A 19385-nucleotide genomic window follows, 5' to 3' on the forward strand; every position below is an offset into this window, starting at 1 on the left:
TAATTAAAAGCACCCATGCAGACAGTGTGTATTTAAACACTATAACCAGGACTGTTAAAGTGACAGTACAAACCACAGCAGGTTCCAAGACTTCCTCTGCATTCTTGTGCCACACACAGGCAGGAGCTGCTACTGGCACTGGCATTCGACCACTGCCCTGCACTAACCTGGCTGCAGTACACCTTGACTTCTTGACTATGCTAAAGATGCAGGACTCCTACCAGCCTGACACACCCATCACACAACCTACAAACACAAGTGAAACATCCTAAAATCCATTTCAGGAGTGTACAATCCCAGACTGGAGCCTAACTGTAGTCAGACTGTGGACATGCACTGCTGGTCGGCCAGTACAAATGTCTATTTGTAGCACGGCTAACTCTAACCCAGTGTGGCTAACACAAATCCAGCGTGGCTAACTCAAACCCAATATGAGAATCCCAAACCCTGCATGGATAACTCAAACCCACCATGGCTAACTCAAACCCTGCGTGGATAACTCAAACCCTGAGTGGCTAACTCAAACCCTGCATGGATAACTCAAACCCTGCGTGGCTAATTCAAACCCTGCATGGCTAACTCAAACCCTACGTGGGTAGTTCAATCCCAGCATGGCTAACTCAAATCCTGCGTGGATAACTCAAACCCTGCGTGGCTAACTCAAACCCTGCGTGGCTAACTCAATCCCAGCATGGCTAACTCAAACCCTGCGTGGATAACTCAAACCCTGTGTGGCTAACTCAAACTCAGCATGGCTAACTCAAACCCTGCGTGGATAACTCAAACCCTGCGTGGCTAACTCAAACCCTGCGTGGATAACTCAAACCCTGCGTGGCTAACTCAAACCCTGCGTGGCTAACTTAATCCCAGCATGGCTAACTCAAACCCTGCGTGGATAACTCAAACCCTGCGTGGCTAACTCAAACCCTGCGTGGATAACTCAAACCCAGCATGGCTAACTCAAACCCTGCATGGACAACTCAAATCCAGCATGGCAAACTCAAACCCTGTGTGGATAACTCAAACCCAGCATGGCTAACTCTAACCCAGCGAGGGGACCAGCTAGCTCCACATGAGGCGCAAGCTACTGTTGCAATGTGTTTCTAATAAAGAGAGAAATGTCTGCAGCCCCTTAAGGCAAAAGTACAAAAACTCTTTTGGCAAAACTCAAAAGCACATCAGCAGGGCTCCGTCAAAAGCTTCTTTATGCTGCTCGGTTCCACAAGGAGAACGGAGAGAATGGCCTTTTGAGGGCAAGGTGAGAGGAAGCCGGTCCACTGATACGCTCTTCCACCTCCACCCTCAACTACCACATGACAGATGCTCACGGCGCTTCCACAGCAAGGGTCCTCCATCAGCTGACCACTACTGAGACACACGCTGAGGTAGGCGGCTTAGGGTGTCATTAGATCTGGATCAACACCGACTGGAGGTTTGAGATATTGTTCTACCTACTGCACCTCATGTTTTATATGTGGTGTATGTATGAGGTATGGACAGTTTGATGTGTGGTGTGGACAGTGTTTTATATGTAGTGTACGTGTGTGGTGTGGACAGTGTTTTATATGTAGTGTATGTGTGTGGTGTGGACAGTGTTTTATATGTAGTGTATGTGTGTGGTGTGGACAGTGTTTTATATGTAGTATATGTGTGTGGTGTGGACAGTGTTTTATATGTAGTGTATGTGTGTGGTGTGGACAGTGTTTTATATGTAGTGTATGTGTGTGGTGTGGACAGTGTTTTATATGTAGTGTACGTGTGTGGTGTGGACAGTGTTTTATATGTAGTGTACATGTGTGGTGTGGACAGTGTTTTATATGTAGTGTACGTGTGTGGTGTGGACAGTGTTTTATATGCAGTGATGGCTAAGTTACCTTGAAAAAGTAATCCGATTACTGATTACTGATTACTCCTTTAAAAAGTAACTTAGTTACGTTACTGATTACTTGATTTTAAAAGTAACTAAGTTAGATTACAAGTTACTTTAGTAGTTACATTCAGCAGCAAAATAAATTTTTCCAATACTCACTTTATTGGAAGTGCATTTTTAACAGTAACAATTGAAGCAGGTTCGGTAACCAATGCAGAAACTGCTTAATCCAAAAATCCAGAGGAGGGAAACTTTATTGATAACGCAACCCTGGCGCGCGCAGACCCCGCCCCCCCAGCGTCACTTAAAGGGCAAGACTCGCCGTGAGGAGTAGTAGTCGCTACAGTATCTCCTGACATTACGTTTGTGTAGCTGCGCGGTATTATTTGTAAATTTATTTGTAAACATAATACAAGCGAATTGTTCAGTCAGACAGCTTGTGAAACGAAATACCATTAAAATTTAAAGCATTTTAAAGTAGGCTACATTAGTCAAAATTCCAGCACTTTTCAAACCTGAAACACAAAGCAACATTAAAATTGGTCAGGTAAATGTTCCTTCCCCTGTTTTTGAGGGGCATTTCTTTATACTACCACATATCGTTACAGGAGGACACTGTTAAAAATGACTTGTAAAACGTGCTCGTGCTCTCACAGGGTCGCGCGCAGCGTGCGGAGTCGAGCGCTACGGTCAGACGCAAAAGTATAACAGCCAAGAAGAAAGTAAAAATATATATTTTTACTAGGGAAAATAAAAATAGTAACGCACAGTTATTTGGATAAGTAACTTTAATCTGATTACTGGACTGGAAATAGTAGCGCGTTATATTACTCGTTACCGAAAAAAGTGGTAAGATTAGAGTAACGCGTTACTAAGTAACGCGTTACCGACATCACTGTTTATATGTAGTGTACGTGTGTGGTGTGGACAGTGTTTTATATGTAGTGTATGTGTGTGGTGTGGACAGTGTTTTATATGTAGTGTACGTGTGTGGTGTGGACAGTGTTTTATATGTAGTGTATGTGTGTGGTGTGGACAGTGTTTTATATGTAGTGTATGTGTGTGGTGTGGACAGTGTTTTATATGTAGTGTATGTGTGTGGTGTGGACAGTGTTTTATATGTAGTGTATGTGTGTGGTGTGGACAGTGTTTTATATGTAGTGTACATGTGTGGTGTGGACAGTGTTTTGTATGTAGTGTATGTGTGTGGTGTGGACAGTGTTTTATATGTAGTGTATGTGTGGACAGTGTTTTATATGTAGTGTATGTGTGTGGTGTGGACAGTGTTTTACATGTAGTGTACGTGTGGACAGTGTTCTCTACTTTACATGCCCACATCAGAGATGACACCTGAAAACCTGAGTAATACATTCCTAAAAGTGCTAGCTGAATCTTTTCATTTATAATGCTATTTATAATGCTATAATCATTTATAACGCTATAATTATAATAATTATAATATTTATAATGCTATAATCATTTATAAGGCTATAATTATAATAATTATAATATTTATAATGCTATAATCATTTATAACGCTATAATTATAATAATTATAATATTTATAATGCTATAATCATTTATAAGGCTATAATTATAATAATTATCATATTTATAATGCTATAATCATTTATAACGCTATAATTATAATAATTATAATATTTATAATGCTATAATCATTTATAAGGCTATAATTATTATAATTATAATATTTATAATGCTATAATCATTTATAAGGCTATAACTGTAATAATTGCTATGCGTTGTGATAAACATTGATCTACTATAAATCATGTGAACGCTAGAACTCATCAAAACACACACAGAACATTAACCTTGGACGTACCAGGATCTTCACATCCTGCAATTAAATGATGAATAATAATAATAAGCAGGAAGTAATGTTCATAACACTTAGTAGAACACACACCCCTCAGACCACACCCCCCCATACACACACACCCTCAGACCCCCCAAGCCCCCTCAGACCCCCCCCCACTCTCTCCCAGGCAAACACATGTGATTGAATGCATGTGACGTTGAGTAACAATGACACTGACTGAAAGGAGCTTCAAAACACGGTTTTGTCTGTGGTGGAAAAGCTTCCCCTCGAGTGTAATCTCCTCATCATAACCACGATGCACGCTCGTGTGTGTGTGTGTGTGTGTGTGTGTGTGTGTGTGTGTGTGTGTGTGTGTGTGTGTGTGATGTAGAAGTGAAATTACAGGATGTGTTTATATTATGCAATCATCATTTCAATTTGGTCAGTGCCAGGTCTCCCATGACAGAGGCCAGTAGAGGTTACCACAACGTACGTGAGGAAAAGAGCAGACAGTGAGACAGCTCCACACTAACAGACAGTGAGACAGCTCTACACTAACAGACAGTGAGACAGCTCTACACTAACAGACAGTGAGACAGCTCCACACTAACAGACAGTGAGACAGCTCCACACTAACAGACAGTGAGACAGCTCTACACTAACAGACAGTGAGACAGCTCTACACTAACAGACAGTGAGACAGCTCCACACTAACAGACAGTGAGACAGCTCTACACTAACAGACAGTGAGACAGCTCTACACTAACAGACAGTGAGACAGCTCTACACTAACAGACAGTGAGACAGCTCCACACTAACAGACAGTGAGACAGCTCCACACTAACAGACAGTGAGACAGCTCTACACTAACAGACAGTGAGACAGCTCTACACTAACAGACAGTGAGACAGCTCCACACTAACAGACAGTGAGACAGCTCCACACTAATAGACAGTGAGACAGCTCCACACTAACAGACAGTGAGACAGCTCTACACTAACAGACAGTGAGACAGCTCTACACTAACAGACAGTGAGACAGCTCTTCACTAACAGACAGTAAGACAGCTCCACACTAACTTCAAAGTACTGGTGCCAGGAGTTCTGGCTTACATCTTACATAACATCATTGGCAGCCTATTATTTACATCAATAGAGTTAACTCAATATAGCTCAAACAAAACTGGTTTTTTAAAAATTATTATTTAGTTTCGCTTCTGTTGGATCTCTTTTGAGGACGCTGAAAAACGAAAACCTGTACTGAACCACACCTTAAAAGTTCAGGAAACGCAGACAGCCCCTTAATGCAGTCACACTGCCGGTCACACTGCAGTCAAACTGGGCTCCTCGAGCTCTTCATCATATTCAATTAACAATCGTCCTATTTCACACCCCAACGTGATGTCACCAGAGGCTGCGCTAAGACATGTGACATTTATTTGGAACAAAAACATTTATGAAGGGTTTTTCTGGGTTTTTTTTTTTAACCAAGGCTACCATATTGTGGCGCCGGTGAAGAAGGAGACTCACTCAAGAAGCTCATCTTTGCAAGAAATACTCTTTATTGAACATCAAGAGTAATAACTGCTTTTTTACTTCCTCTCCCTCAGGTGCTTTGGTGGCAGTCATGTCATATCACTGCACACATTTAACCTTGATGGTGATTTTTACTTTCCCCAACAAAACGTCCCCAAAGCATTCCCACATTTCCATAAATGAACTAACACAAAGATGCACAAAGAATTGCCATGTTAAGGAACATTAACAAACATAAATCTCCCACCCTGTACATTTCCCAGCATCCTCCACTAGTCGGTGGCGGAGCTCATAGGTCCATATTCCCAGCGCCGTCACATAGCCCCCCCCTCATAGTCCGCCGTCCCGGCGACCCTAAATAGGAAATCCGGTGACAAAGTCACCCAAGTGACGGGGTGGTCCACGGGTCCTCTGTGGCCTGGAGTGCCGTGCGTGAGACGGGGAAGGTACCTGTAGCGTGGCGGGAGAACCGGGAGGCAGGGGCGCCTCAGCGTCCATTCGTCCATAATCCACAGCCCGCCACGTCGACGTCACAAGCAGCAGGGACCTCAGTGTCAGATCTGTACATGTCCCGTGGAGCAGGCTGAACAGAGTGCGACATGTCAACATCAGCGTCCCGCCGGCCGACCGGAGCCTTGGGCCTGTACGGTGTCAGCCGGTCTCTGTGTACGACAACATTCTTTCTCCCCCATTTAACCCTATACACAACCTCACTGAGCTGCTTTATCACAGAACACGGCCCCACCCAACTGGACTGTAGCTTCGGGCATAGGCCCCTCGACCGTTTAGGGTTATACAACCACACCTGCTGACCCAGGGACAACGACCCCCCACTACACCGTGCATCATACGCCCTCTTCTGTTTGAGGCTCGCGGCTCCCTGGGCATCCCTCGCGACCTGGTGCGCGTCATGTAACCTATTTAGTAGGTCTTTAACAAACAACGGACCGGGCTCATACGGCGGGCCTGCGTCTGGGGCCGCTCCAAAGGCAAGGTCTATGGGCGTGCGGAGCTCCCTTCCAAACATAAGGCATGCAGGGGTGAAACCAGTCGATTCCTGCACCGCCGATCGACACGCGAGCAGGACTGCGGGCAATCTCACGTCCCAGTCTCTCTGATGCCTGCTAGTGACCATAGCGAGCTGGGTCGCCAGCGTGCGGTTGAATCTCTCCACTAACCCATCCCCCTGCGGGTGCAGTGGTGTAGTCCTAGTTTTGCTGATCCCTAGCAATTTGCAGACTTCACCCATAACCTCAGACTCAAAATTTCGCCCTTGGTCACTGTGCAAAGTCTCCGGGACCCCAAATCGACAGAAAAATTCGTTGACCAATGCGGTCGCCGTCGTGCTCGCGCTCTGGTCCGGCACGGCGTACGCCTCGGGCCACTTTGTAAAGTAGTCCATCGCGACGAGGACGTATTTGTTACCTGCTTCAGTAACGGGGAAGGGACCCATGACGTCCACGGCGACCCTTTCCATTGGCGAACCCGAACGCATAGGGATCAGCGGCGCCCTGGGTCTCGTCGCTGGTCCCTTTTTGGCGGCGCACGTGTCGCAGCAATGGACATATAGTTCGACGTCACGTCTACAGCCTGGCCACCAAAACCTTTGCCTTAGGCGACGCAGCGTCTTAGATACCCCGAAGTGCCCACTACCGAGCGCACCATGCACCGAGCTAAGAACTCTCTCCCTTAATTGTACCGGGACCACGTTTTGCAGTATGCTCTTGTCCGAATTAGGCTCCACCCACTCACGGCACAGCATTCCCTGTTTCACGCGCAGGTTATCCCAATTGGACCTAATCGCCTTTGCCACGGGGCCTAGCGGGCATACATCGTCCCACACCGGTGATGAGGAAGCCTCCAGGTGCCTCAAACCCCACCCGATCTCAGGGTCAACCAACTGGGCTTCCCTAAATTGTTCAATCGGTACAGCCTCGAGTTCCAGCTGGGGCATCTCATCTACCGGTCTGAGCGCCGCACAGCGTACGAAATCAGGGTCGCTCACCTCAACCTTCACACAGTGTTTGCAGCTCTCACTTTGACACGGTCTGCGCGACAAAGCGTCCGCGTTTCCGTGGATTCTACCCGGTCGGTGCACAATGTCAAACTTGAACTCCTGCAGCCTGGCCAGCCATCTGGCCAGCTGCCCCTCAGGATCACGGAGGTTTAGGAGCCACTGCAGCGATGCGTGATCCGTACGCAGGCGAAAAGGCACGCCATACACGTACGGCCTGAAGTGTTCCAGGCATGCTATCATTGCAAGCAGCTCGCGTCTGGTGACGCAGTAATTGCGTTCCGCCTTGCTCAGGGAGCGACTAAAGTACCCGATCACGCGCTCCGTGCCCTCGTGCACCTGTGAGAGTATGCCACCAACACCATGGTCGCTCGCGTCTGTATCAAGAATAAACTCTGTGTCAAATTTGGGATAGGCCAGTACAGGCGCGCTGCACAGTCTATCCTTTAACTCCCTGAACGCATTCTCACACTCGGGAGACCACACGAATCTCGCCCTGCTGCCAGTAAGGCCATGAAGCGGTGCTGCGACTTCTGCAAACCCCTGAACGAACTTCCTATAATAGGACGCCAGGCCTAGAAAGCTCCTGACCTGCTTAGTGTTCGTCGGGCGAGGCCATCCCCTCACCGCCTCCGTCTTTGCTGGGTCTGTGCTAATCCCCTCGCTGCTAACGACATGGCCCAAGAAATTTAAACGCTGTTGTAGCAGATTGCACTTCGCGGGGTTGAGTTTCAAGTTAGCGCGACGTATCCTATTCAGGACCGTGTCCAGGTTCATTAACGCCGCCTCGAACGAGCATGCGTGCACCAGTACATCGTCAAGGTAAACAAGGCATTTAGAGTTCGGGACCCCTCTCAGGACCTTCTCCATGAGTCGTTCAAACGTTGCAGGAGCGTTACAGAGGCCAAAAGGTAGCACATTGAACTGCCACAGTTCTTTACCTATGGTGAATGCAGAGCGTTCCTTGGCTGACTCGGTGAGGGGAACCTGCCAATAACCGCTGCGCAAATCGAGGGAGCTAAACCATGCAGACCCAGCAAGCAGCTCGAGAGACTCGTCGATCCTCGGCAGTGGGTATGCATCAAGTTTCGTGACAGCGTTAAGCCGCCTGTAGTCCACACAAAACCTCCAATTCCCGTCCTTCTTTTGTGACAGTACGACCGGTGAGACCCACGGGCTGTTCGAGGGTTCAATTATGCCTGCCTCAGCCATGATATTGATCTGCTCCTCAGCTATTTTGCGTCTCATAAACGGTAGGCGGTGGGGTCTCGAACGGATCGGCCTTGCGTCGCCTGTCACGATGTCGTGCGTAGCTAGACTGGTTCTAGTGCAGTCATTTTCCGACAGCGCGAAAATGTCCATGTAACCCTCTAAAAGTGACCAAACTTTGCCCTTCTGTTCCGCAGTGAGATTGCCCACGCAGCGAGTCCATAGCTCGCGGACGGCCTCAGCGATGTCCGGGCGCCCGTGCCCACCTCGGCCTGCGTCCCCGCGGTCCGAGTCGCCCTCTAGACGTACCACCGATGGCCCACCACTAAATGAAACTCCCCCGGTCTCGCAATTTATAACTGCCTCTGCACGTCTCAAAAAGTCCAGCCCTAATATGCATTCGTCGCAGGTATCGCCGAGCCAAAACTTATGTACGAAGGGCCCCCGCCCGAAGTCTACCCTCGCCAAAGTGTGTTCACCGAGCACAAGCCTCTCACCCGTTACTGTGGTGAGGCTAATTTTTTCACCACCCAATATCCTAGCATTAGACCTAATTGCCCTAGTGTTGTAGTGTAACACAGAAACGGCTGACCCGGTGTCGATTAAGGCACTCACCGGCTTGTCATTGACCATCAGGGGGGTGTATAGTCCATTTATGCCCAGTCGGCGTGAAGGTAGCGAGGACCCGAGCGTGCATTCGGATACCTTGTGATCCGGTAGCCCACATCTCCAGCACGTCATCGTTCGACGTCCCGCTGTGTCTCGCCCCGGTCTCGCAGCAGCCGTCGGACGCGTTGTGGGTCCTCTGGAAAGCACCAGCTCCGCCCTCTCCGCCTCTTCGATCGCCAAATCCAGCGACGCCGGGTCCTTCAGCAGGACGTGTGTTTGTAACTCAAAAGGTTCCAGTGCCTCCACGAACCTGTCTAAGGCCAGCCTCTGTCTGACTTCCTCTGGGAACGTCGGATACGCCTGCCGCACCAGCAGTGTGATGTCAGCTGCCAATAGCGCGAGGCGTTCGCCACGTGCGTGCCGTCTTAGTGACAGTCTCTGCCTCGCCGCGGCGCTCAGCGGCTGCCTGCCAAAGCGCGCCCTCAGAGCGTTGCGCAGCGCGGTTAGATCGTCGTGTTCCTCCTCTCTCAGTTCAATGAGCGTACGCTTAGCGTGGCCTTGCAGTGATAGGCACAAATGTGCCGCCGTTTCGTAGTCCGACCATCCCATTCTGTTCGCTGTGATCTTCAGCTGGGCATCATATTCAGCCCAGTCGGAAAGTCCATCATACCTGGGCAGTTGGAGCGGCGTAATGAGTTTGTTCCGGCCCGAGGCGCATGCCGCTATTTCGCTGCAAGCCGGTGTAGCACGCTCCGCACGTACGCTGTTCTGGCCCGCGTTGTGTCTCCACTCCTCGGCGGCCCCCATCGCCGTCATTGGTTGGGCGTCGTCCGTGCAGGTGGCGCCGCTCCACGTCTCTGGCCAGTACGCTCGGCGCTCTTCCTGCCGATCAGCTTGTAGCCGCTCCGTGGTTTTCGTCTTCGCCACGCTCCGTCCATCTGCATCTCTCCGTAGCTTCATTAGTGCTCTTTCCTCCCGTTGCACCAGTTCGCCCACCTCGTCAATCTCGTCCAACAGTTGACGCAGATTGCCCAGAGGCCCACTTCTTGACACCACTTGTGGCGCCGGTGAAGAAGGAGACTCACTCAAGAAGCTCATCTTTGCAAGAAATACTCTTTATTGAACATCAAGAGTAATAACTGCTTTTTTACTTCCTCTCCCTCAGGTGCTTTGGTGGCAGTCATGTCATATCACTGCACACATTTAACCTTGATGGTGATTTTTACTTTCCCCAACAAAACGTCCCCAAAGCATTCCCACATTTCCATAAATGAACTAACACAAAGATGCACAAAGAATTGCCATGTTAAGGAACATTAACAAACATAAATCTCCCACCCTGTACATTTCCCAGCATCCTCCACTAGTCGGTGGCGGAGCTCATAGGTCCATATTCCCAGCGCCGTCACAATATATAACTATTCGAGAATTTAACCGCTACCTTAAACTCAACACCCACTCACCTGCTCAGCGTCCTGAAACTCCTCCATGGGCACTGATGGGGATGTCATCATAGTTACTGTTGCTGCTGACAACGCGTGAGCATCCTAGCCCAGTTTCAGCACCAAAACTGGAGGAACACACACTTGATCATTCATATCAACGCTTTATTTCTGAACGTTTCCACAAATATTCATGCATTTATATACCTTTATATTTATACACTGGGACATCTGACAACACTGATGTTTTATTGCACGGTTCATGTTGTTTACGCGTGTCAATGAAACACACAAGGACCTCCATGAATGAAATGGTGCAGGTTATAATTCAAACGTGTAAAACGGAAGATGTGTGCGTTACACTTAGAGGTCATTCAACTCGCAGCCCTGCAGGGAACCTTTCAACCAACACCACACAGCAGCAGTTCGCATTATGGCACACTTGTGTCTGCAAAACACTGCCGAAACTGCCTTCATGTGTCTGTACTGCTATACGACTTAATACCGAGACCTGATTTTAAAATATGTAGCCAGCAACCCTTTCTTCTTCTTCATCATCATCATCCGGTTCACGGTCTACATGTATAAGGTAATAATCGCAGTCTGGCTGTGCGCGGTGACATGAACGGCGAGCCAGAGACACACTGTCTCCGTTAGGTTAGTCAGCCCAATCTTCTCCCCAACACCACCGCCGCCATGTTTCTCCTGGACCTATTTAATCCAGATCTCCGGCCGAAACAGAAACTATTTCGGTGACGGGGGACGATCAGACATTGGCCAGTCACCTAAAACTATTTTTTTTACAAATACATGGACAATGTGTCAAAAGTTGTTGAAAAACATCCGTCTATTCTCCCCCTCCCCCGGGAGAATAAAACGTTGTGCTGATGTGGGGGGCGAGATCGGTCTATCGGTGTGTTCCTGCCCATCGCCTATCAATCACTCCGGGCTCGGCCGGGCATCCCTCCCCACCAGCCGCCGCCGTTCGCACTTCCACAAAAGATCATAAAACTGGGCCTTGCTCCTGTTCGTCCTCCGACTGCCGGAAAATCGCTCACGATAACCGCCATCGCAATTTTTTTTTTCCTAACATCCGAGCGAAACCGAACCGTCGGGACACTTCTCCCCGTCTTATTATGGCCCCGGAGCGTTATAGCGCCTGGCCCAGATCGCCTGATTGATAGGGAGTGAAAAAAGAGGATTTTGAGTGACAGCTTACCTTAGTGCCAATCTTCGTCACAATGACAAGCGGCTGCAGCAATCGGGACCCGCAGTTGTTGCATGGCGTCACCGCGTAAGGCACGCAGGCCGCTCTGCTCATGAATATTCATGTTGTGGGAGGAGATATTAAGCTGTGCGGTAAAAATGTTCTCGCCCCCCAGAGAACAGACAGCATTCCGGAGAGGTATAGATGTGAAAGCTACACAGTGTGCGTGTGTATGTATATATATATATATATATATATTTTTTTTTTTATATAATATTTTTAAAGCATCATCAGACAACAGACTTTTACCACAACATTAATTTGTGGCTATAGAAGACAGCAGTACTCAGCTGAGAGCTTAAACTCTGGGAATGTAGTGAAGTTAGAGCTTAGTCAGCTCCTCAGGTAACGTTTTCTGAAACTCTGAGCCTACATCATCCCACTGGAGGCCCTGAGAGAGGTACAGAACATTCAGCATTAAAAGAACTAAGGGGCAGGTGCTGAAATAACTTTCACTAAGGATAGTTTAGCATAGCATTAATATACATGAGATGGGTAAGGGAAGAGGAGTTGTTCAGTTCATATAAACACTGGTGTTTATACTTGATCTTGGTTGAGTATTCACTGGATCTTATCTAGGAACATTTTCTGAATAGAATCCTGTGTTTGACAAGAGTAAAAATAAATGTATCTGTTTAGCAAAATGGCTGGAGGCTTGACATTAATACATTAATAAAAAGGGTTTTTTTTACATTCACCTCAGATACACTGAAACTGTATGTAAAAAGACACATTAGAGTTTAAAACACAGAGTTTAAAAATCACAAAAAAGTGAATTATGAGAAAAAGAAAACTCAACAATTTTTGTTCCATCCACAGCACAAATGAAATGAAATCTGCCCTTTTAAAAATAGTTTAAATTTACCCAAGTTTTCACAATAAACTTCATGAGGTGAAAAACAAAAACAAAAAACAAACAAGAAAAACAGCAATATTCCTGTGAGGCTGAATGTAAAGATGGCTTCGGCACTGATTTGGAGAAGGCTTGCATGAAGCAATCTCGGGTATTAGTGAGATTCACCTTGTGGAACTGTATGACTGGAGTAAACTCTGAGAAATTCACTGCTAGAGAAACTTGCTTTGAAGGCTGCTTATAGTTTAAATATTCATGAACCAACCATGATGCAAATAATGGATAATTAACGATGGGAAAAGTTTGCTTACGACATACTTACGCACTGCGGTGAGCTCAAACTTCGTACAGTGGCATGAGTCTATGTTTACCTCACAGCCTTAGAATTGTCTATCAGACGGGGCAGCTGTGTGTTACGCTGTATTGCCGGGTGTCTCATGGCATGGGAAACTTTGAGTGTTGCACCTGTGGCTTTGTGGCATCTGGAGCATTCACCATTGGTGGCAGTAGGAGACGATGATCCAGCGCATGAAGAAGTTAAAGCACTTTTTAACGTATGAATTATGCTCTATACCCAATTTGCATTAGAGACAATCTGAACTCATGCAGACAACTGGTGCTTTTTGCATGCTTGCTGATAAACAAACAAACAAATGAATAAATACACTGTGGATGTGTGGAATATCATATGGTCAATCACAAAGCAAAAGCAATGCTTCATTAATATTAACAAGAAAATGCTGCAATGTTAATAACACGTAAAATATACTGAAAGTGATTGTTTAATATTTTTTAACTTCTTATATAAACTGTAGCTCACATTAGATGAAGAATCATATTTCACTGTAGTCACTGAACCATTAGTGATATAATTGAACAGGTCCCCCACATGGAGACAGCCATTAAAATAGATATAGTACAGAATCTGATACATCCAGATGAGTAGGTGTCTCTATAACTACATGAGAATGAGAATAATTGAAAAAAAGGACTTCAATAAATTTAATGCAGAATCTCTGAGACCTCCACACCACTAGGTGTCAGTATAATGACTCCTTCATGATTTGAAGAATCATTGAAAATAACTGTCTTAATTCAGTGAAGTGTTTTAAGTGCATTTTCACAATTCAGGGATATTTCAGATTTAATTCAGATATAATTCAGATATAATTTATATTTATACACTGCACTCTTCTATATATTTCAGCATTTGATAGATTACAAGTTCACAAGTAGCCTACTGAAACCCTTTGTGTTCTTGTAATGACCAAACAACTTTCCTGAGCATACCACTGAGGTGGAATCACTTATGAATCAAATCAAAGGGACTGCATAATTCCACACTGAAATTGTTCTGTTTCTGTCTACCAGAACCATGATTAAACCCCCCCACTGTGCGTTGCAGTGAGAGTCATGATACAGGTTGACTGATGACCTGTACCACTGACATTTATATATTACTAATAATGCAATTTATCATGTTAACCAATGAACAATATCACATATAAATACTTGATATAATTTCTTTTGAAAGATTACACAAGGTTGGTACTATATTGATTATTTCCAGTGAACGGATAAATCATAAAATACAGGATACAGTATTATCATAGATGACTGCTCAGTTGTTACTGTCAATCCCCTCCTCAAAAGCCCCTCCATCAGTTCCACTTTTTCTGAACGCACGAGTAAGAAGCAAACAAAAATGTTAAATCTCTATGTGGCCTATAGCACAGGAACAGTTTCCTACTGAACAGGAGAATGCAGTAGCGTCAGACGCCCCCATACAGGACATCACAATCTGTATTTGTGTACAATTACAGATACTGTAGTTGGACCACAATCTGTAATTGACACGTTATACACTTTTATAAGGACTCAAAGGTAATCATGACACAGCTCCCAGAACATCAGCCTACTGTGAGGCTGACACTGTATGAAAATTGTCTCTATGAGTATATGATCATGTAATAAATACATATAACTACAATGATCTATGTTTTTTTACAGAATATTTAAATCATGTTCGTGTTTGTGTATTCAAAAGAACATTTCTGAAATTAGGTGGGAAACAACACGCTGAAGACCAAGATGTAAAACAAGCAGTGTAGTCTCATCCACTCAAACACACAAACTAGTTCAGACAAGCATCTTGGTCCAACTGAGCTTTAATTGCAACATTTAAGACAATACACTGCTTCTACATTGATAACAATACGCTGTCATCAACATCATTATTTTCCAAGTCGTAATATATTATACTCCTTTCAAAGATTTAAACACAGACACGTACTATACTGTCGACTTATCGGGACTTTGCTCATTAAAAAATAAGGGATAGACCCTACCGGTGCACAATGTACAGAAGGGGAGGAGAGAACGTGTGGGGGAGGGGCAAACGCAGCAAGAGAGAGAGAGAAAAGAGGGAGAGAGGTCACTCAGATCTCTTCAATGTCCTTTAAAGTGAAATATTCCCCGCTATGACGCCAGAGAGGTGACCCAGCAGAAACTGAAGCACTCAGAAACGGTGCTGCACACACACACACACCAGAGGAAACAACTCACACACCCTGCAAAAGGAGTTCACCTCAGTGAGTCTGACTCCTCATGACCACAGCAGCGGAATAGTTATGTCCATATTGCATCTACACACATCTCTAACACACACACACACACGCACGCACACACACACACACACACACACACACACACACACACACACACACACACACACACACACACACACACATTACAGTACACATTACTCCCCCTTTATTCAGAAACACACACACACACACACACACACACACACACACACACACATTACAGTACACATTACTCCCCCTTTATTCAGAAACACACACACACACACACACACACACACACACATTACAGTACACATTACTCCCCCTTTATTCAGAAACATATTCTCAGGCTCAGTAATACACCCATTTCTAGTCCCATCCATTCAAAACAAATCACTTTCAAACTCCTGAACTGTAAAACAAACAAACAAACAAAAATAGAACAAGCGATTAAATCAAACAGAACATGGAGTAGCAGCGCTATTGTTTATCGCTCTATGAAGCTGAACTGATCATCACTATCACCCTGTTGCCTGATCTCTGATGCATTTGAAATGGCACAATTTATACACATAATTTCTATGCATTACAATCTTCCCAGATTTCCAGACTCTGTACCATAATCCATTTACAATTGTATTTTTTAAGATAAGAAATAAAAGCACATTGTTAAACAATATATTAAGTGTGACGCTGTGTCTTTACATGCGCCATCTTTACAAATGAAATCCATCGACAACGTTAATCGCTACTATCTAACCACAAATATCAAAGCAGAGCTCAGATTCTAGAGGGAAACAGAAATCTCAAAATTAAAAAAAGCAATAATAAAAGAACTGAACATATTAGTAACATAGCATCAATTATAAATACAACACAAGGTAAAGAGCTGACTCTGTATAATTTAAATGACACCAATGGAAAAGGTGATGAGAAGAAAACGTTTCACATTGGCGAGTCCTAAGCTCACTATAACTGAGGTACAGCATTAACAGAATCTCAACAGGTACCTGGTACTCTTGAAGGGGAGACACTGGGCTAATGAATCTGCTCATTTCTCAGCAAAAAAAACCAAAAAAACAAAAAACAAAAACACAGCCCAAACCCTTTGAGGTAAGTGCTGGAATTACAGCAGGAAAACTGACACTTTACTCCATGGTGTCTCAGCTTAGGAAATTAAATCAGTTGTCCAAGGACTCCTGGCCACTTTGATTCACAACTCTTCACACCACAGGTAGGAATGAACTCAGAAGTCTTTGTTCCCCAAACAGTTCCACTTTGTTATCATCTAGAGGGATATGCAGTATAGCCTCTTGTGATTATTCACGCTTCAGCATGATCTGAGAGCTCAGTTACTTCCTTAGGAAATCGGCCCCTTGATTGCATTCATGTATTGGACTGTTGGCCGACTGGTGATGTTTTTTTTCAGGCTATGAAATCTAACGATCTAAACTATTTTCTAGAGCCTGGGTGCGTTCACGTGCTTTCTGGAATGGCACAGTGCTTTCAAAGACACTTCAGAACTCTACAGTGACTTTCTAGAACGTGTGTTTTAATTCTAGAAGCCCTTCCACAACTGAGGATTTGTAAACATGATGGATATGGCAATGCCACTAGTAGTCTAGGAAATAAACAAGTAAACTGGGTCATGTGTTTGACAAAAAAACAAACAAACAAACAACAACAAAAAAAACAACACAAATACACCTCACACAAACAGGGATTTGTGAAGCCGTTCATGTTTGCATCACAATTCTAGTGTGTACTCTGTAGTATACTAAGATCCTACATTTTAAATGCTCTCTGTGCCAAGTAACCGGCCATTAGGAGTTTGCCATTTGCGATTTAGATTAACCTGCAATATGCAAAAGGGAATCCAAGCACAACCCCCAGGCTTGGAAAGTTCAGTGTGTGGACTCCCAGAGAGGTAGTGGTGCAGTGATGGTTGTGTTAGCTCCTCACCACAGATTCTCACCACAGACACCATCTGCAGCTTCTGCTCTGGGAGTGAACTGGAGGCTTAAAGCCAAAAATAAAAGAAAGAAAGTCAAACTAGAGAACAGTGTAACACATTCCAGCTCACATTTTCAGACAGCCATACTCACTCTCTTGCACACACACGCACGCACACGCACACGGTGGGGCATGGTACTGAGTGATGTGGAATTGTCACAATAGGCTGGTAGGTTTGCACCATGGAATCTAGGGCATGATGGAATCTGGGGCAGAAGAAGGTCAAAGGTCATGGAGTGTGTGTGTGTGGGTCAGGGTTCGTCGAACAACTGCAGGTCAAGCCGGACCACTATCTCTCCTGTGGGGACTTCGTGCAAGAGAAGCCTCTTCGTGATCGGCCCTTTTGAACCCTGGTCCTTTTTAATGTCCGCCAGTCGAATCTCTGTCCTGCCCAGGAAATCTACAGACAGACAGACGGACACACACACACAGTGTTCAGACAGTGTTTCACTCAAATGGCATATGAGGATAGACTTCTGTCTACACTACACTGGTCAGACACATGCCACACATTATTGTTATTTATTAATTCAGGTTTGTGTGTGTGTGGTTCTCACCGTCGGGTGAGAACTGGTCCCTCTCGAACACGGTCACACACAGCACGTCCTGCTCCAGGTCTCTGATGAAGAACTGGCAGTTGGAGTTCCACTTGGGGTTCAGGGTGTCCTGCATTGTCTTAGTGATGTGACACTGGGAACCCATAGTCACCTCACAGTATGGGTTACTCTTACCTACACGCACGCACGCACACACGCACACACAGTTACAGTAAAAAACTACTTTGTCCAACAGTCAGTTAATTTAAAGCTAAAATATGTAATAAATTAAATAAGTAGGTTACATTAACAATTATTTAATTACTGAAAAATAAAGATTTCCTGAGCTATGAGACCCAGATAATAACAGAGAGGCAGAATGAAAGTGAGAGAGAGAGAGAGAGAGAGAGAGAGAGAGAGAGAGAGAGAGAGAGAGAGAAGGGGTGGGTTATTACCATGAGAACGACATGGTTTCAGCTCAATTCCTTCTACAATGTTTACCATCAGTCTGCCGATGCCTGTAGCTCTCTGAGACCGCACTACACACATACACACACACACACACACACACGCAAAGTGAGAAAAAACACACAGGAGATGCCCTTAAGAATCTTGAACACCAATAGCAAAAAGCTGGAACACGACTGGCATCTGTTTCTCTTTCAAAATTCACCAGCATGTTCCCGTGCATAAAGGTCACCTCATTAACACGGAGGTGTAGCCACAACCGGAATACATCTGACACTCAACTGTGAAACTCCTTACAAACAGCAGTACTGATATATCTCAACAGGAAGTGAACAATTTTGGCACTTTTAAAAGTTTTTTTTGTTTTACATGAAACAGAATTCACGCAGGTGTATGATTGATGTTGTTGCAGCATTCCTGAACTAGGGGTATGTCCTGAACTAGAACATGCCTAAACTAGGGGTATGTCCTGAACTAGAACATTCCTGAACTAGGGGTATGTCCTGAACTAGAACATTCCTAAACTAGGGGTATGTCCTGAACTAGAACATTCCTGAACTAGGGGTATGTCCTGAACTAGAACATTCCTGAACTAGGGGTATGTCCTGAACTAGAACATTCCTGAACTAGGGGTATGTCCTGAACTAGAACATTCCTGAACTAGGGGTATGTCCTGAACTAGAACATTCCTGAACTAGGGGTATGTCCTGAACTAGAACATTCCTAAACTAGGGGTATGTCCTGAACTAGAACATTCCTAAACTAGGGGTATGTCCTGAACTAGAACATTCCTGAACTAGGGGTATGTCCTGAACTAGAACATTCCTAAACTAGGGGTATGTCCTGAACTAGAACATTCCTGAACTAGGGGTATGTCCTGAACTAGAGCATTCCTGAACTAGGGGTATGTCCTGAACTAGAACATTCCTGAACTAGGGGTATGTCCTGAACTAGAACATTCCTGAACTAGGGGTATGTCCTGAACTAGAACATTCCTGAACTAGGGGTATGTCCTGAACTAGAACATTCCTAAACTAGGGGTATGTCCTGAACTAGAACATTCTTGAACTAGGGGTATGTCCTGAACTAGAACATTCCTGAACTAGGGGTATGTCCTGAACTAGAACATTCCTAAACTAGGGGTATGTCCTGAACTAGAACA

The 19385-nt window shown here is 45.2% G+C and overlaps 2 protein-coding genes across 4 annotated transcripts in view; both read right to left on the reverse strand.

The window, feature by feature from the left end:
• pknox1.2 (pbx/knotted 1 homeobox 1.2) overlaps positions 1 to 11841 on the reverse strand; it is a 25776-nt gene extending 13935 nt beyond the window's left edge. Inside the window, exons 1-3 of one of the 3 annotated variants that reach the window (XM_076982595.1) lie at positions 10523 to 10631; positions 9066 to 10114; positions 4613 to 5810 (exon numbers count right to left, since the gene is read on the reverse strand). In XM_076982595.1, the coding sequence (XP_076838710.1) occupies positions 5715 to 5810; positions 9066 to 10019 (1050 nt within the window). In that variant the 5' untranslated portion in view covers positions 10020 to 10114; positions 10523 to 10631 and the 3' untranslated portion in view covers positions 4613 to 5714. Of the gene's footprint in view, positions 1 to 4612; positions 10115 to 10522; positions 10632 to 11720 lie in introns of those variants that run through there. The other 2 variants (XM_076982594.1, XM_076982593.1) reach the window with 2 other exon arrangements.
• A 3603-nt stretch (positions 11842 to 15444) lies between these two features.
• The window catches only part of LOC143484491 (intersectin-1-like), a 30625-nt gene continuing 26684 nt past the window's right edge, over positions 15445 to 19385 (reverse strand). The window contains 3 exon segments of the mRNA XM_076983230.1: positions 15445 to 17619; positions 17777 to 17950; positions 18211 to 18294. Of these exon segments, the coding sequence (XP_076839345.1) occupies positions 17471 to 17619; positions 17777 to 17950; positions 18211 to 18294 (407 nt within the window). The 3' untranslated portion in view covers positions 15445 to 17470.

The sequence above is a fragment of the Brachyhypopomus gauderio genome, chromosome 20, assembly GCF_052324685.1.
Source record: "Brachyhypopomus gauderio isolate BG-103 chromosome 20, BGAUD_0.2, whole genome shotgun sequence".
In the NCBI taxonomy this organism is placed as follows: Eukaryota; Metazoa; Chordata; class Actinopteri; order Gymnotiformes; family Hypopomidae; genus Brachyhypopomus; species Brachyhypopomus gauderio.